Source organism: Hesperophylax consimilis, chromosome 19 (assembly GCF_061612785.1).
Source record: "Hesperophylax consimilis isolate HC1 chromosome 19, BYU_Hcon_1.0, whole genome shotgun sequence".
NCBI lineage: Eukaryota > Metazoa > Arthropoda > Insecta > Trichoptera > Limnephilidae > Hesperophylax > Hesperophylax consimilis.
The window spans coordinates 2,421,854-2,447,202 of NC_142854.1; the positions used below are offsets into that span (position 1 = coordinate 2,421,854).

The 25,349-nt window shown below is 34.1% G+C and overlaps 2 protein-coding genes across 2 annotated transcripts in view; one reads left to right on the forward strand and one right to left on the reverse strand.

Moving 5' to 3' along the window:
* The window catches only part of LOC149414643 (uncharacterized), a 220,273-nt gene that overhangs the window by 93,907 nt on the left and 101,017 nt on the right, over window positions 1–25,349 (reverse strand). The gene's annotated exons all lie outside the window — the stretch shown is intronic.
* LOC149414645 (uncharacterized) lies at window positions 763–1,847 on the forward strand. Its single transcript, XM_089643342.1, has 4 exons — window positions 763–1,018; window positions 1,113–1,181; window positions 1,298–1,336; window positions 1,776–1,847. Exons 1-4 carry the CDS (start codon window positions 872–874, stop codon window positions 1,845–1,847), a joined length of 327 nt encoding a protein of 108 aa, XP_089499468.1. The 5' UTR covers window positions 763–871.

A 25,349-nucleotide genomic window follows, 5' to 3' on the forward strand; every position in this document is an offset into this window, starting at 1 on the left:
ATTAAGGAGTGGTATTCTCTTATATTTCAATAATTCAAGTGTTTGTGAAGAGTTCGTTTCATTACTGATACGGAATCCCCAAATAAATGGACAACATTCTCAAATTTATAACCCAGATTATGCCGTCAATTTATAGGTGTGGTAGTTAGTTTGAAAAAAAAACACAGGTTATAAACTTTTTGGATTAACTAGGCAAGATCAAAATGGAGTTAGTGGATAACACTGTCACTAATAAATTCGCTTTTGATTAACACGATAGTTAAACTTTTTTGATATGTTTCAACATCTCGGATTTTTTATTTATTTATTTAATACATGTTACATTATTTTGAAATTTACATAAAGTAGATATAATGAATCGCCATACTAGGCGGCTGCCTGTTTCATGGTGACCAATTGAGTGTAATTACCTTGTATGAAATATGAAATCTAGTGTAAACATATGAAATAAGTAACTATAGATGAAGTTAAAATTTTGGAAAAATTGTAATAAAAAGTAGAAGATAGAAATTAGAAAGGAAAGAGAAGTAAATTAGCATTAGATTGTAAAAATGTACATAATTATATATATAATTTTTAATATGTGTGCATGCAAGCACACATGTGTTTATAGCAGCAGACATACCCATATACATATAACAACACATGTATACATACACCCATATGACGCATCCTCACGCATATAAACAATATATACACAAAATATATATAAATATACATAAATATATATACATAAACGTATCAAATGATTAGTTTGAGAGAGCGCGTCGTTACTTTTAACATGTAGGTACGTTCATCATCTACAAATAAATACAAAAACCGACCTATATAATCCTTAAATCTTTTTTCCAGAGGTTACTAATTGTTTAGAATGGGCAACAAAGAAAAGAAGAACAGGTATTCGCTAGTAAGCAGGGTGAAAAAAATCAAGAGGCAGAATAAAGAACACAGAAAAAAGGTGCAATTAATGCTTGCTTCTAGACTTAGCAATATACCATCTCTACCTATATTACAACAGGTAATTTATACACTTGTATATACTCGTCTAATGCAAAAAATGAATTGAAAAGTGAATGAACATAATTTTTCTAATATTGTTTTTATTTCATCAGGAAAATACTGAAAATATCAATAATCCGATGTCGGAAGGACCGATGTCGCCTGAGAAAAATTCTGAAAAAGTAATAACTGTTTTAAACATATAATTTTTTTCTGAACGTATTGAAGTCGTAAAAAGAATTTCAAATGCATATTATTTTCAATTGACGTAAATAAAGTAAAAGTTTTGTTTACACAGGAAAAGAAGAAACCCGTTATTCTGGAAGGAAGAAGAATAGTAGATATAAATTTTTTTTTAAATCAATTAAACAAAATTTCGCAGCACGACTCTCTTTATGAGTGTACATTATATAACTTGGAGATAGTTGAAGAGAAGCAATCAGGATTTAATTCAGTATTGACATTTATTTGTAATATGTGCACGAACAAATATAGTATTTTTACCTGCGAAGACGTGAAAGATGATATGAATGTTACTGATTCAATGGTTTCTGGAATTATAAGTATTGGATCTGGCTATTCTAACTTAAAAGAACTAACGGCAGTAGCAGGGATCCCTTGTATGAGTAACAGACAGTACAGCAAATCACATGAAAGGGCGTGTGAATGGTGGGACCGTACTAAGGTTAAGACGATGGCAGAAGCCGCCAAAGAGGAGGCTACTTTAGCCCAAATTGCCGGTGATGTTAACAGGGATGGGGTTCCAATGATTACAGTTGTGGCAGATGGGTGTTGGTCTAAAAGATCTTATAAGACAAAATATGCTGCTTTATCTGGCGCAGCTGTAATTATTGGATATAGGACAAAGAAAGTTTTGTATATGGGTGTCAAGAATAAGTTTTGTATGACTTGCACTCGGGCCTCAAATAAAAGCGTGACCCCACCCGAACATAAGTGCTATAAGAATTACGTAGGCTCTTCAAGCGGCATGGAATCCGAAATAATTGTTGAAGGATTTAAAAGCTCATTAGCCACACACGGATTGATATATTCCAAGTTAATAGCAGATGGCGATTGTAGTACATATAAGAAAATATTAGAAGCTCGACCCTATTCAAATATAACCGTAGAGAAAATCGAATGTCGGAATCACCTTCTACGTAATTATATATCTAAAATCAATTTACTTTCATTAGATACCCAGTACCCTATACGATTACGCAAAATTATCAGTGAAAGATTACTCCGCTTGCGTAGATCAATCACATCTGCTATTAAATATAGGATTTCAGAAAATTGTTTGATGGATACCAAAGTCGGGAATTTAAATAAAGATATTCTAAATAGCATTAAACATGTGTTTGGCGACCACGCTACCTGTGACGACTATTACTGTAAGCATGTGGATGAGAAAAACTACATTCAAGATTTAAAATTGTGCAACTTATTTTCTAAACTCTCCCAACTTTGTTCGCGTTTAGCTTCAAATTCCCGCAGCTTAATATATAACGTCGATAGCAATATTGCGGAATCATATAACAGCGTTGTCGCCAAAATGGTAGGTGGGAAAAGAATAAATTTTTCAACAAAACAGTCTTATACTGGGAGGTGCGCAGCATCTGTTGTTGCGTTTAATACAAAACGGCCACATTATGTTCTCCATAAAACGGTTTTTGATAGCAGCCCGCGAAATGTCTTGAAAAGTTTTGAAGCAAATAAACGTAGAAAACTTAGTAACCAAAATTATAAGTACAAAACAAAAAAAAATAGTAAAACACTAAATTCTTTAAAACCAGATTCTGAATATGGTGATGCATGTCAAAAGCCGGATATGGATAATATATCATTTGATGCTGCAAAAAGGCAGTTTTTCAAAGATTTGCAATGTTCTTCCCCAGAACGTCGGCGAATTGAAAGGGAAACCATTTTACAGTCTGAGAGTGGTGAATGGTTAGAAAGGCGTCGAAATCTTTTAACAGCGTCGTGGTTTGGTAAGATTTGTAAGAGAAGAATGATTAGTTGTGCGCCATTAGTTAAAACTTTACTATATGGACGTTCTTTGCAAAATATTGAATCAATTAAATATGGGAAAATAAATGAGCCAATCGCGATTCGGCAGTTATGTGAACAAGAGTCCATAACTATTGAACAGAGTGGCTTATTTATAGACCCTGAACATTTTTTTTTGGAGCTACACCTGATGGTCTGTCCGGTAATAACTGTATCGTCGAAATTAAATGCCCATCTTCTGCAAAGAGTATGTCTGTTGAAGACGCAATTGAAAAAAAAAATAACGTTTTGGAAATTAGACAACGAAAAATATCGCGTAAACCAAAATCACGATTGGTATTTCCAGGTGCAGGGCCAATTACACATTAGTAATAAAAGTCATTGCATTTTTGCCGTATGGACTGGCTCACACTTCCCTCTAAAAGTTGAGCGGATACTTCGAGATGACAAGTTCTGGGAAGAAAAAATGCTTATTAAATTAACCAATTTTTATATGGATTGCATTCTTCCCGAGCTTATCGATCCTCGAGTCACAAGGTCTATGAATGTTCGTGATCCTTCATATATCTTAGACGCAATAGTATGTAAAGAACGTCAATTAGGAAAGCGTCGTTTAGATTTCGACAAAATGCTAGTTGATTGAATATTTTTTTTAGTTTTTTTTATATTAATGTTATTGTTACAAGTCATTTGTAAGATTTAATAATTATGCAGAGGCAGCTTCATTCTTGAGTGTACGGAGGCATCATAAGGATGCACTATTCCTGTATAAAGTAGTTAACAATAATATTCAATGCCCAGAGTTGCTAAACAAGATTCCATTCAATGTACCTGCGCATTCAACACGCTCTTGTGTCCTGTTCAGGGTTGATCAAAGCAAAACAAACTCTAAGCAGAATTCTTGCCTGAACAGACTATGCAATAATTACAATAGCGTATTATCTAAGGTTGATATTTTCAGTGGCGAACTTACCAAATACAAGAGGTCCATAAAAGAATATTTCTCTGATGTTTTGTGAATAATGTTTATATCTCAATTGTTATTTGATTTATATCTACCACCTCTCTCCATAGCTGTAAATGAATTGTTTTGTAAATTTTTCATTTTATATAATCTTTTGTTTTATATAATTTTTTAATTCATATTTCTTTCTAACAAATTTAAATAACTTATTCCATATTATGCTGTCCCAGTTAAAGTCACAGGGAGGAAATCCATAATTGGTTTTATTTTACCACATAATACTTATGTACAAACTGATTAAATGTAAACTGTCGATTTCCCAAAAATGATTACGCCCAATGGGCTTTTACAAAAATAGGTAACAAAGTAATACAGTTGTGTTAGGTACATAGTGTACAATAAATAATGTTTTATGATGAAGTAAATTAAAATTAATAGTGTGGATTATGGAAAGCAAAATATGTATCAAGAAAGACAGAAATATAAAAATAAAAGTGTATTCACTACGGAGTCGTGAATTCATACATCTAAGTAAAGTGATTAAAAATATATCGTTTTATAACTAATACGGTATCTTTAAACATGTATAAAATATTCCCAAATATATTGCCAAAATGATGTAGTATATTTATAGGTGTATGAGCTTCATAGTTGGTTTTAAAATTGGCAAAGAAAACGGTAGCACTTTGCCTCAAATTTCTGGTCGGTACGTAAAATTTTATTTTGGCGAGAATTTCAAGGTTGTCAATGCAATTATTAATAATTTTATTTAATATTACAAGTTCAGAGATGATCCGCTTATCTGACAGCGTTATTGTTAAGTTGTTTCATCAAAAGGACATAGTTAATATGGAATTGAATTGGAATTGAATTGGAATATTCAGTTTAAAGTTAATAAATCTTAAAAATATGTGCTGTACCCTTTCTATATTGTCAGAAAGCGTTTTATACAATGGGGATCAAAAAGGCGAATTATACTCTACTTGGCTCTTACTAAAGAAGTGTGCAATGTTTTCAAACATTCAAGTGACTTGAAACCACTCGCTGTTCTGCATATGAAACCAAACATTATTATATCTGTAGTTATCGTGGTGTATAAATGAAAAGATCTCTCACTCAGTATAGCGTTTATTGATAAATTGTCAGCTGATTTTACAATCACACTATTGACAATATGCTCGCTGCGTCGGGCCTATTTATACTAGACGGCCGACGGTAGCAGTAGGTAGATGGATGGCAACTAAATCGAAGACACTCGCTCGATCTGGATCATTCGCGAACTTTCGACGGCGTGGCAATTATGCCTAGGCCGTAGGCTCGAACCTTCTGGCGAGTTCTCGTAGTATCCGAGACGGGCTGCAGTATTATTGTCATCGATAGGCAGGTAGGTACTTGAAGTACGTAGGTTGCTCTTGTTTACGAGGCGAATTGGAATGCAGGTACATGATTCGGGAGTAGGTCGAGCGGTTTATTATTAATTATTTAATGTAGATTTTTCTCGACGCTACATATCATTTACATGCAGAGTAAATGTTAACTTTTCATCAAATATAACCCCCAAGTCGCTGATCTGAGCGACTGATGTCAATAGTACATTATTTAAAGAGTATTCATAAGTAACATGACTTTGGATTTTACGAAAACGAATAACTTGGCACTTTTGAATATTAAGAAATAATTAGTTGATCACACACCAATGATACAATTTACAATTTATCCAAATTAGATTGCAAAATATGGCAATCTTCTATAGTACGTATCATTCTGTATATTTTCAAATCATCAGCGAAGAGCAGAACTTGTACATCTTTAAATACACCAACAATGTCATTTATAAATAATTAAAACAGAGTTGGTCCGAGGTGAGATCCTTGGGGAACTTCACATATGGATTCGAAGATGTAAGATTCTACAGAATTTATTTTAACACAAAGCTTTCTTTTACTAAGATAACTGTTGATCCAGATCAATAAGGTTCCTTTAATGCCCAAAAGACTTAGTTTATACATAAGAATATGTCTCCTAACTATATCAAAAGCTTTGGAAAAATCAGTGTATATCGAATCCACCCGATGCTTGTGGATAAGGGAATCAGTTACATAATTTTCATAAATGATTAAGTTACTTAAAGTGTTTCTATCTGTAATAAAGCCGTGCTGATTGGGAACGATTATATTATTGATTTGTTTTGTAATGACATCTAGTAAATTATTATGTAAATTATTTTTACTATTCCTAACTGATAAAATAATAAATGATGACCTTTATATAAAAAATTGAATCTTATGCTTTTTACATTACATAATTATTTGTTTTATGTACCTTTTTTGCAAAAAATAATAATAAATATTGAAAATCACCGATATTTTATTTATCTTGCCAATATATTCAGATATAATTATGATCAGATATTATGAAAATAAATACCGTATTGTTTTGACATCTGTCAATGAAGAACACGTCGGTTACGAGTCATAATGTACTGATTACCGTCTAGCAGTGTAGTTGATAGTATCGATAATTTATCAAACAAGTTTGATAGAAATCTGATAATCTCATCTAAATCTCATAAAATCATGAGCTCCTTCTGCAATTCTTCTATCGAAATTTACCTAAAAAATGCATACTCAACTTAATAAACTTTATTTGAAAGACGCTCATTATTAAGCGTTTCATGTTCAAACCTTACTCATGGGTACCATCTAGTGGATTTCATCGGTGCTCTGTTCGAACTGAGTTGAGCACAGCACGTCGCCGCGTGTTCCGCGTTCCAACATACTTCATTCCTCTCCGCCCCGAAATATTATTTCGGTTTTTGCAAATACCCCCTTAAGCAAAGAATCAATTTTTAACATATTTGGCACTAGATGCTTCTGTTTTTAATAATCGTTTATTGCCTGAAATTGCATATTTAAATTCAGTGCAACTGACATTTAAATTGAAGAAAACACATAATTCGCTTTTTACGGTGTTCACACCTAGTCGATTTCTTTCGTCAGTCCATACATTACCCATTACACTAAAAACTCTTTCTACGAAGGCATTGGAGACGGGAACACAGCACACATATTGTACCATTTCAACAGATTTGGTGATGATTCATCGTCAAAAACCTACACCAAGAATATATATACAGGGTGTATCGGCACGTACCCGACAAACTTTAACCAGCTATTCCTAACACATTTGGAGTACAAAATTTTATGGGCACTTTGCTGTCCGGTAACATTTTTTTTTAATAAAAAATTAACTATTCATATTTTCACCACATGTCACCAATGTTTTATCCTTTGTCAAAGTTTGAAAACCCATCTGGCAATATTTTGTTCGAGTTTCGTTGAATAATGTACGTACGTACCTACGTTGGCGCGCTTTCACAATCACAACGAAATGGCACGGCACCATTCGTCTCATTTTTAACTATTATTATTTAGTGTGTACGAAAGAGCGAGGACACTTTTTGACACACTTGCTAATAACAGCTGTTGAACACGAGAAACAATTCCAATGACAGTGACGGAGTGTGGATTTATTATTTTTTTTTGTTTTTAATTGAAAAACATACATATATATAATAAAACATCTATATATATATAATGAGTGAAGTGAAAGAAAAATACTTTGAAGTGCAGCTAGTTCCTCATAAAGCTCTCCCATACATATCGCGTATTTAAAAAAAAACGGACATCTATTGTCCGGTTTTCCAAAATTTTCTAGACCAGACAGCCGTTCAAAAAACCGCACTGTCCGGTCCAAAACCGGACATCTGGAAACCCTAACTGTGCCGCCCGGTCCGTTGATGTCCTCTTTTAATTGTACCAATTGGGGCGACTAATTGGATCGGCGCGAATGGCAACCCGAATCCAATAAGAGCGGCCCACAGCGGCCACAGTGACTGTGGTAAAGTTCTAGTGGCTACGGAGCCAGTGCGAGGAATTGGGTCACTCCTGCCAACTCCCTTGCCAAGCTAGACACACACTAAATAATAATACAGGGTTTTCCAATAAGAGGTTTTATTTTGATATTTTTCCCTTAAAAGATCAATGGTTTCGTTGCTTGTGTGGCACGTAGTGCCGTCTTGTTGAAAGTAAACGTTGTCCAGATCAATACCATCCAATTCCGGCCATAAAAAATCATTAATCATCCTCTCGATAGCGCAATCCATTCACGGTAACTGTTGCTCCAGCCTCATTTTCGAAAAAGTAAGGTCCAATGACTCCGCCGGACCATAAACCGCACCGTCACACGTTGAGGATAGAGAGGCTTTTCACCAATAACTCTTGGGTTTTCCGAGCCCCAAATGCGAAAATTTTGCTTGTTGACGAAGCCACCGAGGTGGAAATGGGCCTCATCGCTCAAGATGATTTGCATTTGATTCACTCAAGAGAATTTTAATAATTTCAATGCGTTGTTGAAGCGTGTATCGTTCCATTTTTATTAATGGCGTAGTTTCCACTCGTCAAGTGTCAAAAAATGACAGCTTCAAAAGTAACATCTACCGAAATAGCCGGCTATTCAAAATAACACCTCTTATTGGCAAACCCTGTACATAATAAACATAAAAAATATAATTAGAAGAAGAAGAAGTAGCACGTTTGATAGGTTATGCACAGACATCGATTTGTTTAACATGAACCTCACTAAATTCATAAATAACATTCTTAAAGATCTTAAAACTTATTATTTTATTGATCACATTTCCTTTATTTCCCTGTTTTGCTTTCAGTTAGAATTGAATAATTGATACATTCATACTCGTATTCAATACATCTTATTCGATGCCAGATAAGCGAAGTATTCTTAATACATAACAATTCAGCCTATGCATGTCTGTGCTAAAACTCGAAAAGTAGTCAACCGATATCTCTGAAAATTTTAAAGTCTATTCTTTTTAGTGTCAGGAGTGTTTAGAGAGTGGTAGAAGTTGTCGGGGACGCCTGAATGGGATACGGAGACGAAGTTTTTAACAGTAACATTGTGGTATACAGTAGTGAATGGTGAAAGAAGTCAGAGACGTCTGAGAAAGACATTAGCAATAGCGAAGCATTGCGGTGCCCAGTAGTAAGCCATAAATAAAAAAATTCAAATATTTCCTGCCGCATTCCACGTTTATTTCTAAACAAATGTTTCGTTCGTCCGCGCTTTTACTAATTGATCAATTCCATTTAACGTACTGTTATGGCCATGCGAAAAAGTCTGCTTCTTGTAAGATTTCTAAATAATTGGCCATTAATCGCGGCAATATAAAAGAAATTGATCAATGATGCAGACAGCTGATTTATGTGGTTAATAACGTTGAAAAGTAGTATACATGTAGACAGTAATATACATGAAGACAGTAGTATACACATAGACAGTAGTATAGATGTAGACAGTAGTATACATGTAGACAGTAGTATACATGTAGACAGTAGTATACATGTAGACAGTAGTATACATGTAGACAGTAGTATGCATGTAGACAAACGATTTATGGAGAAATAAGCTAAATATTATTAACTGCTTTTAAAACTCTTTAGTTTTGAATATTATATGGTGAATGTTTTACGTTTCAGACAGTCTTCAGTTGTTCACCATCAGTGCTGAGAAAGTTATAGCAGTATTATGTATTATTATTAATATTGTCATTTATATTTTGTATCGGTTTTAAGTGTCAGTACTTAGTTGCTGGCAATGAGGCTAAGTTGTAAGTCAGTAGTAATAAATCTTAGTCGCAAGTTATTATGTATCTAGTAATAATTTTTCTAGGAAAAGTTCTTCCAAATCCAAACGGTTACGACTTGCCCTAAAATGAAATCTGGGCAATATTTGGACTTCTGCCACCCTGACAAATAATAAACTTATTTATCGATTTCTACGTTTTAAATCCTCAATTCATATCGGCTAAATGCCTTATACTCAATATATTTACATTTACGCAAGTCAAATACGCACAAATATTGCGTTAATTGGCTTAGCGAAGTTTATAACGCTCGGCGCTGTACCTACACAGTCCAAGGGTATGTAGTACAGTACCAGCTCGCGTGGCGATTAATTCAATTAAAATGGCACAATAATTATGTCAGCGGAATTAACTGAATACAAATATTGTTTACTTACGTAAATTGTACAGGTGTGGTTGAGTCAGGGTTGAAAGGTCGTATCCGATCGAATTAACGCGAGATTAAAGTGTTAACATTAATTTAGTTTGAGGATGGGTTTGAGCAAAAATACCTGAATCCAAGCCAGGACACTATTTCAATAAGAGGCTGACTTGAGTGAAATAAGAGGCTGACTTGATCCAGCTAAATAATTGGTCATTAATCGCGGCAATATTAAATTGAACAATGTGATGTAGGCAGCTGATTTATGTGGTTAATAACGTTGAAAAGTAGTACACATGTAGACAGTAGTATACATATAAACAGTAGTGTAAAGGTGTGGTTGAGTCAGGGACTAAAGGTCGTTTTCGTCGAATTCACACGAGATTAAAGTGTTAACATCAATTTAGTTTTTTTTCGGAAGGGTTTGAGCAAAAATACCCGAATCCAAGCCAGGACACTATTTCAATAAGAGGCTGACTTCAGTGAAATAAGAGGCTGACTTGATCCAGCTAAATAATTGGTCAAATCGCGGCAATATTAAATTGAAAAGTGTTAACATCAATTTAGTTTTATTCGGATTGGTTTGAGCAAAAACACCCGAATCCAGGCCAGGACACTGGATCAAGTCAGCCTCTTATTTTCAATAAGATCGTTCTATATAATTATGTTATCAGCCATTATACATTACATAAAAAAGACCAACTCTATATCTTATCAATGCAAAGTAATGAATAAGATTCGTAGTCGAATTAAAGTCTGAATTAACACGAGATTAAAGTGTTAACATCAATTTAGTTTTATTCGGATGGGTTTGAGCAAAAATACCCGAATCCAGGCCAGGACACTGGATCAAGTCAGCCTCTTATTTTCAATAAGATCGTTCTACATAATTATGTTATCTGCCATTCTACCTTAAATAAGAAGCCAACTTGATTTAGTGTCAAGGTCTGTGTTCAGGTAGTTTTGGTTTGAGACGGGATCTCGAAGACTAATTTTCCGGAAGTCGGAATCCCAACCAATTCAAATGAAATATAAAATCTGGTTCCATGATAACTCAACACAGTGACAATTCAACAAACTTTTAAAAAGTGATATAAAGTCATTAGAAACGATGAAATTTTTTTTTAAACCTAACCTAACCTACCTAACTCAGTTAATAAATAAAGTTTTTGTTTCATCACTTTCCATGACTTTAAATAACTTTTTAAAGATGTGATGAATTATCATTGTGATGATTTATCCGGTCACCATAAAATCTATATAAAAAATTTAAATGTTCGTTTATTAAAAATCCGGAATATCCGAAAGTTTTTCACGGATATAGCTGAAAATTTCAGTTTTTTTTTCTTATTAGTGCCAGGAATGTTTATGGAGTTTGAATTTGGTTTGAATGGTACAGGAAGTCGGGGACGCTCGAGCAATACTTAACGCAATATCTCTGCACTGGAAGGAGATACAGAGTCGAATTAAAGTCGATGTAATGTAGTTTTTTTAACAGTAACATTGTGGTATACAGTAGTGAATGATGGAAGAGTCGGAGACGCCCGAGAAGGACATTAGCAATAGCGAAGCATTGCGTGGTCCGCTAGTAAGAAATAAAACAAGAAATTTCCGACTTATTCTACAATAAACACAAAAAAAAAAAATTATAAAAACTTCTGTCCAACTTGTCTCATATCACGAAAATTAAAATGAAGTGTTGAACATAAACATTTTGTCTTATAGATAATACCTACGATAAATAAACTTGCACACAAACAATTATATGCATTAAACAATCTTTATTAATTATGTTTATATTTAAATCTTAATGTTTGGCATTTTTAATTTTTATTTGTATTAAATAAGTATACATATACTTTTTCTTTATTTTTCAGTTTACTATTAAATTTTAATACATTGGTTTTTAGTTTTATTTCATGTATGATTCATACTTGCATACTTATGTTTCTATAAAATAGTATTTTTTAGTTCTTTTATGTTATTTTTATTATTATTTCATGTATAACTACCACAACACGGGCATTAGCCTAGTATGGTAGTTAAAAAAATGTCAAAAAATGTAACATGTAAACATTTATTAAATTATAAATTTAAAAAAAATTAAAAATTCACTTTCGCGTCATATATCATTCGTTCATTCGTTGAACATATCGAAACTACCTAAGCGTCCCTTTCTTAATCTTTCTCATTAAGCTTACAACCCCTTTGCATTCTTTCCTAATCTTCATATTTCTCACACGATCACACAAGCTTTTACCACACACACATCTCAGGGATCTTATTTCCACAGCATTCAGTCTACTTTCATCCTTCCTCTGCAATTCCATGCCTCACTGTCATACATCAGGGTAGGTATCAGCACTCCACTGTGGACTGCTAGCTTGACAGAGAACATTATTATCAGTTACGGTCAGAAAGAAATGGAATGAATGAATGAATGCAATATGTGAGTCAGGCATGTTAAGAGGCGGAACAACAAACTAGTATATTTTTATAAATCGATGAATTAATGTGAATTAAGCAAGGGCACGGACCGGACTGCATGCACCATCACTAAAATGGGTCGATAATTAAACCAATTGGTGAAAATATATATTTTTTAATGTTAGTAATTTGTACATTTAAGTTTACAAATTACTAATTAATTTGTTACATTTAAATATATTATATTTTTTCTTGCTTGATGTGGCTCCTACACAACATCTTGAACTTTCCAATTGGGGCAGATTTTAGGTTTTCCGGCAGCGCGTTATAGTATTTCACCCCTTTATATAGAATATTATTCTGAATATTAGCCATGTCCTTTTTTTGGTAGCCTGATTTCATTGCACGTCCTTGTTTTATGTTTGTGTACAACAAGGACATACCTTGTTGTATACAATTTTATTTGAAAAATATTTGGGTAGCAGGTTGTTTACTATTTTGTGTACAAATATCATCGTGTTCAAGGTCAACATCTGTTTCACCGTTAGCCAATTTAGTTCCTTTAACATTTTATTTACTTTTGAATATCTATTTCGTCTGAGTATTGTTCTCATTGCCCCATTTTAAAAGTCAATAATAGACGTGAAATGATGCATCGACATAAAACAAACTTTCCAAAGCAAAAGTACGGGTCATTCAACCCCTCAAGCCTCTGACACATTGACCGTTATATATTTTAGACGCTGTCAGAAATTTGGAGAATTTGTGTGTATTTTCGCTTCGCAATAAAATCCAAATTAAATGGAATATTTTTGAACGTATCCGAAAACTAAAAACTGTCTTTGAAAGGTGACGAAATACGCTTTTAATTTCAATTTTATTATTATAAATAAACATATAATTTTAAATAAATTAATACTTTTGAAATATAAAATTTTTAAATGAAAACTAAAAGGAAGCTTTTTAAAATAGATCACCTTACGTTTTATCGTCTAAACACAATATTTTTTCAGAAGTAGAATCCCATGTTCTAATTACATTAGCCAGCATGGGTGATAAATAATTGAATAAAATAATACATCAGCATTTCATGGGCTTGGTAATGCTTTTAATATATGTATTTATTTAGTTCATTAGTGGTATTTTGTGGGCGTATTTCCTACTTGCATAAATGTATGTAGGTATGGCCGCGGTTCATTTTTCAAATCATCGCTTATTCGGAGGATATATATCATATATCGACCGGTCAGTGGTTGAGTGGGCATAGCGCTTGGGTCTCACCCGAGCGTCGCGTGTTCGATTCCTCGGCTGGCTAAGTCCTCCATCACAACACAAGCAACATTTTCGGCTTTCTGTGGTGGTAGTAGGAGATTTTCAAACACTGTTGGGTTATTTGTAACCCGGGAATGTTTGTCTTTCTTTTAAAAAAAAAAAAAAAAAAAAATATCAGAAGTTAACTAACTCATTAACCATCACCACGTTTCCCCGCAGGGGTAGGCAGATGGATCGCCAAAAAAACTCGGTCTCGGCTCACACTCCTTGCCTCATTCACATTCATACATCGTCTCAAACATACTCTTATTATTGTGATTCTTGACATGGCCCGACTCGAGTATTTGATTTACTTGGTCGTGCAATGTCTTCCTCGGGCGTCCCCGACTTCTGCTACCATTCAATTTGCGTCATATCTTACTATCCTTTCGCTCTACATGCCCAAACCATCTAAGCGTCCCTTTCGTAATCTTACTCATTACGCTCAAATCAGCACGATCATACATGCTTTTAACACACATACGCCTCAGGGATCTCATTTCTACAGCATTAAGTCTACTTTTATCCTTCCTCTGCCAGTTCCATGCCTCACTTCCATACATCAAGGTAGGTAGGTACTAGAACTTCATTGTGGACTGCTAGCTTCGCTTCTTTGGACAATATTTTGTTAGCGCAAAATGCGTTCAGTCCTCCATTAATGGAGTCATCTTTCAGCTTTCCCATCTATTAAACATGCTTCCTAAATACACAAACTCATCCACCTTCTCCAAGTATTTCTCATATGTATTCATAAGTTTATGCGATACCTTTACATGCGAAAGTTTGGGTATAACACATAGTTATTTGCCTCTGCCTTCCTCGCTGGAATACTAGGAATAGATCGTCTAAATGTAGCACATAAGCTACTCAACGGGCACATTTGCAATCCTGATGTTCTGGAGCTTATTACGTTGTATGTCCTAGATAATTTCACCAGAGCTAGGCAGCAAAGGGTTTAATTTTTCCAAGAGACAGGACCAACCTACCAATGATACTGCCTCTGGGGCGAATGAATACGCTTTTAAATCGGAGACTCCCTTCAGAGATAGACATGTTTCAGTCAAACCTCAATGAACTCAAGATCGCAACTGATTTAATAAATGTATATAATAGATTAATGTACTCGTAGGTATATGATTAATTGCAAATGTTGTGAAAAGTTGCTGGAATCACTGTTTTTCACAAATAAATAATATTAGAAGTTTCTGAAGTAAATACCTGTGATTTCCCGGTTTGGTGTAGATATTGGATAGTAAATGTACGTATCATTATTGTTGAGTCATTTTCTGCAATTACCTGAAAACAAAGAAGAAAAATAACATTTATTATAATGCTTATTATAACTTCACATGCGAGGGTCGGATGTTTGTTCCCTCGGGGTTTTCGTGAAAAGGAGGATCCTGTTCGAAAAAATGGATTTTGTTTTAAACCGCTTACATTTTGAAATGAATGCACATATTTAAATGTTTTTTTTACATCACATGTCGTCTCTTTCACTTTAGGTTTTTTTTATTCATAAATATGGATACATGGTGTATAAGGACGTACACGACAAACTTCCAGTGATTTTTGAGTTTATTAGGAGTAAAAATGTAACACGGCATTTTGGTCTCCGGTGACAAAAAATATATGTTCACCAAAAGACATTTCAAAAATTAGCAAGCTCATAGATCAAAGACATCAATCATTAAATTTATTTTATTTCTGTAAGTGGCAATAGGGATTTTTCAAAGATTTTCTTTTATTCTCGAAACATGTCATTTTCGATTTTCCGCCAAAACGACATATTCGTTTTAATTCGTGATTTCGGCGGGGTTGACGTCACGCCGGGCAACTTTGATGACAGCCGTCTTACCAGATATAGGCGATTTCTATGTCATAATGACGTTGTAGCCAATTGGAACCATTCCGGAATGTGCGGTTGTCCAAATCAATAATTAGGTACGATTGAAAATATTAAAATCACACATTTTCAGTACTATGATCAGAATCGGAAAAATAATCTTTAAAACTTCTACAATTTTTAACGGTATTCATAGTTGACGTGCATACGATCTCTGCCTGAGTCTATTTCATTTATATATTTCGGACAATCGTCGCTGACGTGCAAAAGATCGTTGCCTGGGACTAGTCCATCTATATATTTCGGACAATCGTAACTGACGTGCATACGATCGCTGCCTGGGACTAGTTCATCTATATATTTCGGACAATCGTAACTGACGTGCATACGATCGCTGCCTGGGACTAGTTCATCTATATATTTCGGACAATCGTAACTGACGTGCATACGATCGCTGCCTGGGACTAGGTCATCTATATATTTCGGACAATCGTAACTGACGTGCATACGATCGCTGCCTGGGACTAGGTCATCTATATATTTCGGACAATCGTAACTGACGTGCATACGATCGCTGCCTGGGACTAGTCCATCTATATATTTCGTATAGAATTTTAAGATAATAGTATAAGAATTTTATTCACTGAAAACCTAGATTTTCCTTAATCTGTGCGCATAGAATTTAAAGATTAATCATGCTCGTGTTACAAATTTACAAAGTGCGAATTTTTGACTGACCCTTCATAATTATGAAGGTTAAAAATACTAGACTAAATAACATTGACCTTTTAACGGCAATTATCAAAGGAATTTGTACACGCCGCTAATATGATGGCAATAATAACATACAATCAGTTGCTAATTGCTCTACAAGAGGTAGGTTTAATAATTGTCACTGTGGAGGTTAAATTTGAAGACGTTTATATTGTTGAGGTCAAATGTTTATTGTTGCTTACGATAACAACACGGCGAAAAATGAGTATTGCTGATTTATTAAAAATCTCTTGAAATTTTAGATAATCCGGTTAAAAAATGGACTGCACGCCGCTTTCTAATAAACATTTAGTGAATTCGTAATAATATCTGAATGTGTGTTCATGCACCTGCGTTTGTCTTAATAATATATAATGACGAAATGCGAAAATGTTAGGATTTTTATGAACAAGATCGTGACAATTCATCGGTATTTTACTGACAGTTTATCAGAAAACTTATCAATTCATTCGTCAAGGGCCTGCAATCCAGTTTTTAACCGGATAATGAATAATGTGAAGAGATTCTTAATAAATTAGCATTAGTTTTATCAGTAAGTTTCTCCATGCACAAATTCTCGTTACGTAAAGATTATTTATTTATTAATTTAATTTTTAGTAATTTGTACATTTAAGGTTACAAATTACTAATTAATTGTTACATGCATTTACACTATATTTTCTCTTCCTTGATGTAGCTGCTACGCAACATCTTGAACCTTCCAATTGGTGCAGACTTTAAGTTTTCCGGCAGCGCATTATAGTATTTCAACCCTTTATACTATTCAGAGTATTCGCCTTGTCCTTTTTTGGTAGCCTGATATCATTGCACGTCCTTGTTTTATGTTTGTGTATGTCCTTGTTGTGTACAATTTTATTTGAGAAATATTTGGGTAACAGGTTGTTTACTATTTTATGTACAAATATCATCGTGATATGTATTATGGCTGTATTTGAGACGTTTGTTGTGTTTTTCAACAACCGCCAACGGTGGAATTATTTCTGGATTAAAGATGGACGTACCAACTTCCATCAAAGTGGAGCCACTTGTTTCTCAAAGCGAGTATCATCTAATTTATTAATAGACTAGCTGTACCCCGCCACGCGTTGCTGTGACTCAGTCTGTCTGTGCAGATATAAAAACAATAGCGCGTGTTTTTTTACGTCCAACAGATGGCGGTGTTTTTACAAAAATTGTTGGTCCATTAGATTACGCTGTTTTTTTTTAAAAAAAGCATGTTTTTACCTCTCACAGGTGACTATATAACAACGCGTATTCGAATAAAACGTTGTGTGAAATTTTCAAAGAATTCGGTGAAGAAATTTCGGAGATTTAAATTTTTATTTATATAGATTTAATTACTATCGAAGACTTTTACACGTGTACATTGCGATAGGTAAGTTGTTTAGGAGTACTATAATAATTGTACAGAAGATAACATAATAAACTGAGAATGAACGATATAAACAGGTACAATGTTGTGATAGAGTGGTCTGTTGTACATAGGAGTGCAATAATTATAAACAAGAGTACAAAATAAGTACTATGAAAGTATTATTTTTTAATGATAAACTAATGTTTATAAGATATGGTTTTATGCATAGCACAAAGGATAACAAATTATTGTATTGGCATTTATTTTTATTGGGAGATATTTTCAATTTGTATTGATATTTCAGGAGACTAATTATTGCTTATAATGATGAGTTATAAATAATAGTATTGTAAAATAATAATATATGACAAGTCAAAATATTTCACCAACAAATGTAGATATAATACGTCTCGACGCCATCTAGTTGGAAATTTAGCACTAACAAAGCCTTTCCTACAAAAATAAAGTTGGTTGTTTACAGGTGAAAAAAATATTGATTGAAGTCTAGCACATATTGAATTATTTGGCGTGTTGGAAATAAGCCGACGTGGCTCAGTGGTCCAGAGCGTCTGACCGGACATCAGAAGGTGCGGGTTCAATTCCCGTCAGCGGCATTTATTTTTACTCGGGAGATATTTTCAATCTGTATTGATATTTCAGGCGACTACTTATTGCTTATAATAATTTGTTAACTATGACAGTAGTTACAGAGCAAGGTGTAGTAACTTTGTTGATATTAATAAAAATAAACATGAACAGTTTGTTGCAAAGCATGTTTGTATTTAGCAAACCTTTATTACGCCAGATTGAGTGTTTTACAGAACATAGTAAATAATTACAGCGATAAAGATATATGGAAAGGTGTACAATGAAGTTTGATAAGTGTATTACAGTAATATAATAACGTAGTTAAGAGGAAGCTACAAGCCAAAAATGTGTATATTCTTGGTATACCTTATATTGTTGGTGATAGGCATTAAAATAGCTTGACAAACGGAGTCTAGAAACGTTCGATTTCAAGCACAAAACTGGTTTTTATTTATTTTATAAATAATTTTATAAGAAAGCAAAAAGTTAATCAAGTGAAACCAAAGATATTAGAAGAACGAGATATGCTATGTTGGCCGCCGGACCGTAGCCGGAGTACTACCTAATTAGGGTACTTTGAACGGTATCGGGACGTGTACGCACAGAATTCTGTTCTATGTATTAGTGCGGATACCTTAGCGCAAGCGAAGGTGTGCAGTAGTATTGGTGAACAAAACCGGCGACACTCGGCAAAACAATTCCACTCAGTACGAACTGCGCATAGCACATCTCGTTCTTCTAATATCTTTGAGTGAAACTGTTAGCTATAATACTGTATTTTTTAAGTTTGTTTCCTTTACGCGTTCATGAATTTCTATTGAAAAAAATTTTTTTTTAGTAGTTTACATTTATATTTTTTTATTTGTATTCTACTCAAGCGAAACGATAGGAAAACCTTCAATTTATCTAAAGCATATTTTTTTGTTTTCATAATGTACACAAATTCGTTATAAAGATTAATCAAAATAGTGATTTAGCACTAAGCTTCGCCTTAAAGTAAGTTTGTTAAAATACATTTATGATATCCTTTAATATTTCTTATCTGGATATCTGGGACAGACATATTGAATCGGTTAAAGGAAAGATAAACAAGTTGATTTACTTTTTCAAAAACGTGAGAAATATACTGAACATATTTGATATTAAAAAAATATACCTCGCAATAGCACAATCTATAATGGAATACGGCATTATTGCCTGGGGCTATGCCAGTAAAAAATACATCGACACACTATATAAAGCTCAGAAAACCTTAATAAAAGTTATACTTAAAGTACCAATACTAACACCCACTTCAACCATATTTAAACAATTCCCAGTGTTGAAGATTCAAAAACTATATTCAAAACAAATACTTACTTTCCTTTACAAGAACCTAAACACATTTAAAACTTCACAAACTTCTCGCAATACCAGAACAAGACATGCACACCAACTACTAATACCAAAAACCAACACATCCTTTGGACAAAAACACTACAGATTCCAGGCTATAAAACTATTCAATTCACTTCCAACACAATATAAAACATCTAATCTTACAGAATACAAAAAACACATATGGAACTGGCTACAATCCTGTTAATATTTATTTTTTTATATTTCACTTTTTTGGAATAACTATGGAAAAACTACTGTTATAACTATGGAAAAATCGATTTTATATTTTAATTTTTAATGTTTCTTTGTGTAACCAACTCCACTGTATTGTTTTAGAATTATATAACTTTACAATTGAAAAAGTCCTCCACAACACAGGTGAACTCCTAGCGTGGAGGACAATATACTATACCATTGTTTAACAAATATATTAAAGAATAAATAAAAAAAAATAAAAAATAAAAAATAAAAAAAAATCTCCTACAAAGAAATTTCAGTAATTTACAAATATATTTCATTAATTAAAGCTTGCTGAAGACAGCCTTTTTGAATTTTCGAAAATAATTTGATATCTGCGTCCGGCTGAAAAGCGTGTGACACGGTACACACGCGGCAGTACTGTAGCATCGAATGGCATCACAACAAAAAAATGCATACATTTTACTAATGTTCATTTTGAAAGCTCATACATAACATGGTCATTTTTTGAGATATCGAAAAACTAATTTAAGTGTTGTTATTGACTCTATAAACATCATACATTTCCTTAAAAAATAGGAGAAAATCTCGTGATATTTTCGGAATATATAAATACGAACCAAGTGATCTTGACGCGTCCGCTTGGTAAAAAGCAGAAATATTTTGAATTTAGAACATAGACCCGAATAGAAACGGCAACAAATCGAGGATATGAGTCAACTATGCTTATTTAGGCGTGACCTAAGCGAGCAACTTGCGCAGACTTGTGTATGAATTAGTTATCGTCTGCGCAGTTTTCAAGTTCGCTATAATAACATCAAGTCAGATTCTCAAGATTCTATGGGCAACAATGACATAAAGATAACCGCTGATAAGTCAGTTGTTGAGTCTGCCATTTTCTCATAGACATAATGTGCAAATTGGTAGTGTCTGCTGCTACTAGGGTTGCCAGACGTCCTTTATTTTAAAGGACGTCCTCTATTTCAAACCCAAAAATTGATCTTGTCCTCTAATTTAAAATCTTCAATAGAGGACAATACTTTGATACCTAATATTAACCTTGATGCATTGTATGAAGAGTTCTGTATATTAAAGCCTCTCCTGACGAAAATTATAAACGATAAGAAGTATGAAAATGTTCTTGAAATTTGGATTCAGATTCTCAAATCTACGGATGAAAACAAGAATCTGGTAAAAATAATACAACGTATTTTCCATCCCCGTTTCTAATGCCCAAGCCGAAAGGATTTTTCCTTGTGTACGAATACGTGGACCAAAAACCGAAATAAGTTAAATATTGATAATGTAAAAGCAGAACTACAAATAAAGTCGAACTTCAACATGAAATGCAAACAATTTTATAATTTCATTATAGAAAACGAAGAAGCTCTTAGAACAGCCAAAAGTAATACCAAGTATTAACTTTATTTATTATACTTTAAATGCAAAATGACTAATTAAGGTCGTACTACTTACTTGGCTTCGATTAACATTGTTTTTTTTTATTAATAAATGTAACTACTGATACCATAACAGCATTTTAATAAAAAAATATTGATGTCCTTTATTTTCATCATATGTCCTTTATTTAATCGTATCAAATCCTCTAATTCATAAAACGGGAGCTGGCAACCCTAGCTGCTACAGAAAATCAATCCTTTGGAAAACAATAATATTATGCAAACAATGCCATACAATAATTTAGGTACATAGTAAATTCGATAAGAGTAATGAAAAAAATCATCCACTAAATAAAACAGTTTTTTTTAAATAAAAACATCTATTCTTAAATATCTTTATACATCAGGTATGATTTGAGATTTTCACGGTCAAAAGTATTAAAGTGATTTGTTTTTGGGGAATTATGCCGTGTTGCACTATCTCCTTCTTTGGCCGACGTTTCGGACAGCATTGCAGCGTCCATCATCATTTACACATCTGCCCTGATGTTGACCAAAGAAGGAGATAGCGCAACACGGCATAATACCCTAAAAACAAATCACAAATCAAAAGTTTTTATTCATTTTTTTTTTCTTAGGATAAAACCCCCATTGGATAAGACCGACATTTATTACGTATATTAACTGCTATAATGTCATCCGAATTCAGAGAAATGCGAATATCTCCGCGTGTACGTGATATAATGCATTGACATCGACAACGAACCTATCTGCCGAGTTTCATCTCGATCGAGTGTCAGAAAGAGGGTTTCATTCATTCACGAAAACAAAGTGAAATACAAGGTGCATTAAAAAATGGTTCTATATTAGGTTCACACATGTTTAAAGGAGGAAACACATTATTAAAAGGCGACGCGACGCCACGTCTCGACACCCGATATGCACCGTGCACATTACCAACACGCGACGCCACGACATACTAGCAATTTCTGAATACAGTTAGCTAACAGCAGTGGAAGCGAATGGTTTTGTACTATGGATTTAATAAATAACGAGTCAGATGAAGACTTTGAAGAAGATTTGATGCAAATTATGGGTACATATATGATACTTAAACGACTCAAGAAAAAGAGAATAACTAGGCGTTACTGGGTTCATGAAATAAATCAAAAGAGGAGTATGTGTGGTGAATATCATTCTCTGTATCCAGACTTACTTCAAGATAATGAAAGATTTCATATGTATTCGGGTTACTAAAACTCAATTTGAAGAAATACACGAATTTATTCAAAGTGACATACCTACACAAGATTATTTCTAACAGTATGATCCCTGTATATAGCTAAACTCATGTCATATAGAACAGGATATTCTCACAGTATGATCCCTGTATATAGCTAAACTCATGTCATATAGAACAGGATATTCTCACAGTATGATCCCTGTATATAGCTAAACTCATGTCATATAGAACAGGATATTCTCACAGTATGATCCCTGTATATAGCTAAACTCATGTCATATAGAACAGGATATTCTCACAGTATGATCCCTGTATATAGCTAAACTCAAGTCATATAGAACAGGATATTCTCACAGTATGATCCCTGTATATAGCTAAACTCATGTCATATAGAACAGGATATTCTCACAGTATGATCCCTGTATATAGCTAAACTCATGTCATATAGAACAGGATATTCTCACAGTATGATCCCTGTATATAGCTAAACTCATGTCATATAGAACAGGATATTCTCACAGTATGATCCCTGTATATAGCTAAACTCATGTCATATAGAACAGGATATTCTCACAGTATGATCCCTGTATATAGCTAAACTCATGTCATATAGAACAGGATATTCTCACAGTATGATCCCTGTATATAGCTAAACTCATGTCATATAGAACAGGATATTCTCACAGTATGATCCCTGTATATAGCTAAACTCATGTCACATAGAACAGGATATTCTCACAGTATGATCCCTGTATATAGCTAAACTCATGTCATATAGAACAGGATATTCTCACAGTATGATCCCTGTATATAGCTAAACTCATGTCATATAGAACAGGATATCGTTTTACCAACTCAATTAATTGTTCGTCGGTCATTTCGCTAAATAAATGCAAAAATAATATTAAATTGGCATAAATTCCGTATATGCTCTGTGACAGTTGTCGAACGACTGACGCGTGGCGTCGGGTGTTGTCTAGAAACATACTGCGCAGGCCGCGTCGGGTGGCGTGTTTACCCCCACCATGGGCAACACACCGACCGACCTGGCACGTCTGGATCGGGTGGCGTGTGCGCGTATGGCGTCGCGTCGGATGTTCATAGTGTGATTCTGGTCATAAGAAAACAATACATTTGATTCGACTCAACACGCATCGCGTTTCATCGGGCCGCGTCGGGTTTTAATAATGTGTTTCCACCTTAATTCATAGGTAACAGAAACAATGGGAGATATGGCATGGAAGCGTGACGACCATCATCGGACTGCGAACAAAGCGAACAAAATCAAAGCGATTTGCAGTAGTCTGTGAGCCATTTGGAGACACTTGGGAGAGCGGCTTCTCACTAATAACGGAGCAGTTCCTACTCCCTTATTTCTATTATCTATGGTTGGATCAATTTTTGATTCATAATGTTTAAAATGTCTCCATAGATAAAAGTGAATTCGCAACGCGGAGAACATTGATTATTGTCTACTTAACCCTCGGAAAGCCAGGGGGAAACATGCCAATACTCGTCGTAAGCCGACTCTATTTTCGTAACAACTTAGGTACTTATTTTTGCAAAAATTATGTTTTTGTAAATTGTGCCGTTTTACCAAATAATGTGTTTAGATATTTATAAAAATCAGACATAACCATCCTTTGTAGTTTCCCAGGATATCTACTTAAATTTAAAGATTTTTAATAATGTTAAAAAAGAATATAATATAATTTTTAATTATTTTCCAGCTAAATAAGCGTAAGAAAAATGAGTAACATAAACTTTTCCTATGATAACACAGTAGGTATTACGATTTTAAAGCGGAATAATGACATTTGACATGGAATTTGCAAGTGACGAAACGACAAGCTAGTAGTAATATTACGATACATAATTTCCTTGCCAAGCGAATAAGATATATTTTAGAATCCTAGGAGATTTTTTTAAGGTTTAAAATACCTTAAAATCGAGTTGCGGTGAGATACTAGCAATCTACTGCAAGCACACTAGGGGTTAAATAAAATAAAAAAACCTTTCCTCCAGGCAAAGTATACGACGATTTGAGTTTGCCGACCTTCACAATACTGCGTACCTGCCAGGTATAACACCTGGTCAACAACACGCCTCTGACAGCCTAATAGAGCCGTGCGACGTGCCCAGCCTCTGAGGTCGCGGACACACTGTGCCGCGAACAGCTTCTAAGGTCGCGGTCACATTGTCATTATCACCCGAGGGCTCGCTGCGGCAATAGCACAATAAGATACTAGAATCTTAACAAAACAAAGCCTTTCTTAGCACCAGACTTTGGAATATACGAAAAAAATGAGTACTGTGATTATTAAAGTCTTAAATTATCGGTAATCCGGTTATAAATGGGACTGCAGGCCGTTTCCTGATAAGCTTTTAGTAAATTCGTAAAAATATCGGAACACGTGTTCATACACCTGCGTCTGTCTTAATATATACTGACGAAATGCGAAAATATTGAGATTTTTAGAACTCGTGTTCATTGGTATTATACCAAAAGTTATCCTGCAAATTTGAAGAGATTCTTAGCAAATTAGTATATTTTTATCAGTAAGTTTTCCCCGTGTACGCTTGAAAATGTAAATAGGGCGTCGAAATGGCTAACTCAAGCAAACTGTAAATAGGGCGTAGGAAATGGCTAACTCAAGCACACTATAAAAAGGGCGTCGGAAATGGCTAACTCAAGTAAAATGTAAATAGGGCGTCGGAAAAGGCTAACTCAAGCATACTGTAAATAGGGCGTCGGAAAAGGCTAACTCAAGCACA

What these genes read in the sequence shown, in the direction of transcription:
- LOC149414645 (XM_089643342.1), top strand. Translation starts at nt 872, where the DNA reads ATGGGCAACAAAGAAAAGAAGAACAGGTATTCGCTAGTAAGCAGGGTG. An exon ending in CTGAGAAAAATTCTGAAAAA is followed by an intron (nt 1,182 to 1,297) that starts GTAATAACTGTT and finishes TTGTTTACACAG; the next exon opens with GAAAAGAAGAAACCCGTTAT. An exon ending in TTCTGGAAGGAAGAAGAATA is followed by an intron (nt 1,337 to 1,775) that starts GTAGATATAAAT and finishes CAATGATTACAG; the next exon opens with TTGTGGCAGATGGGTGTTGG.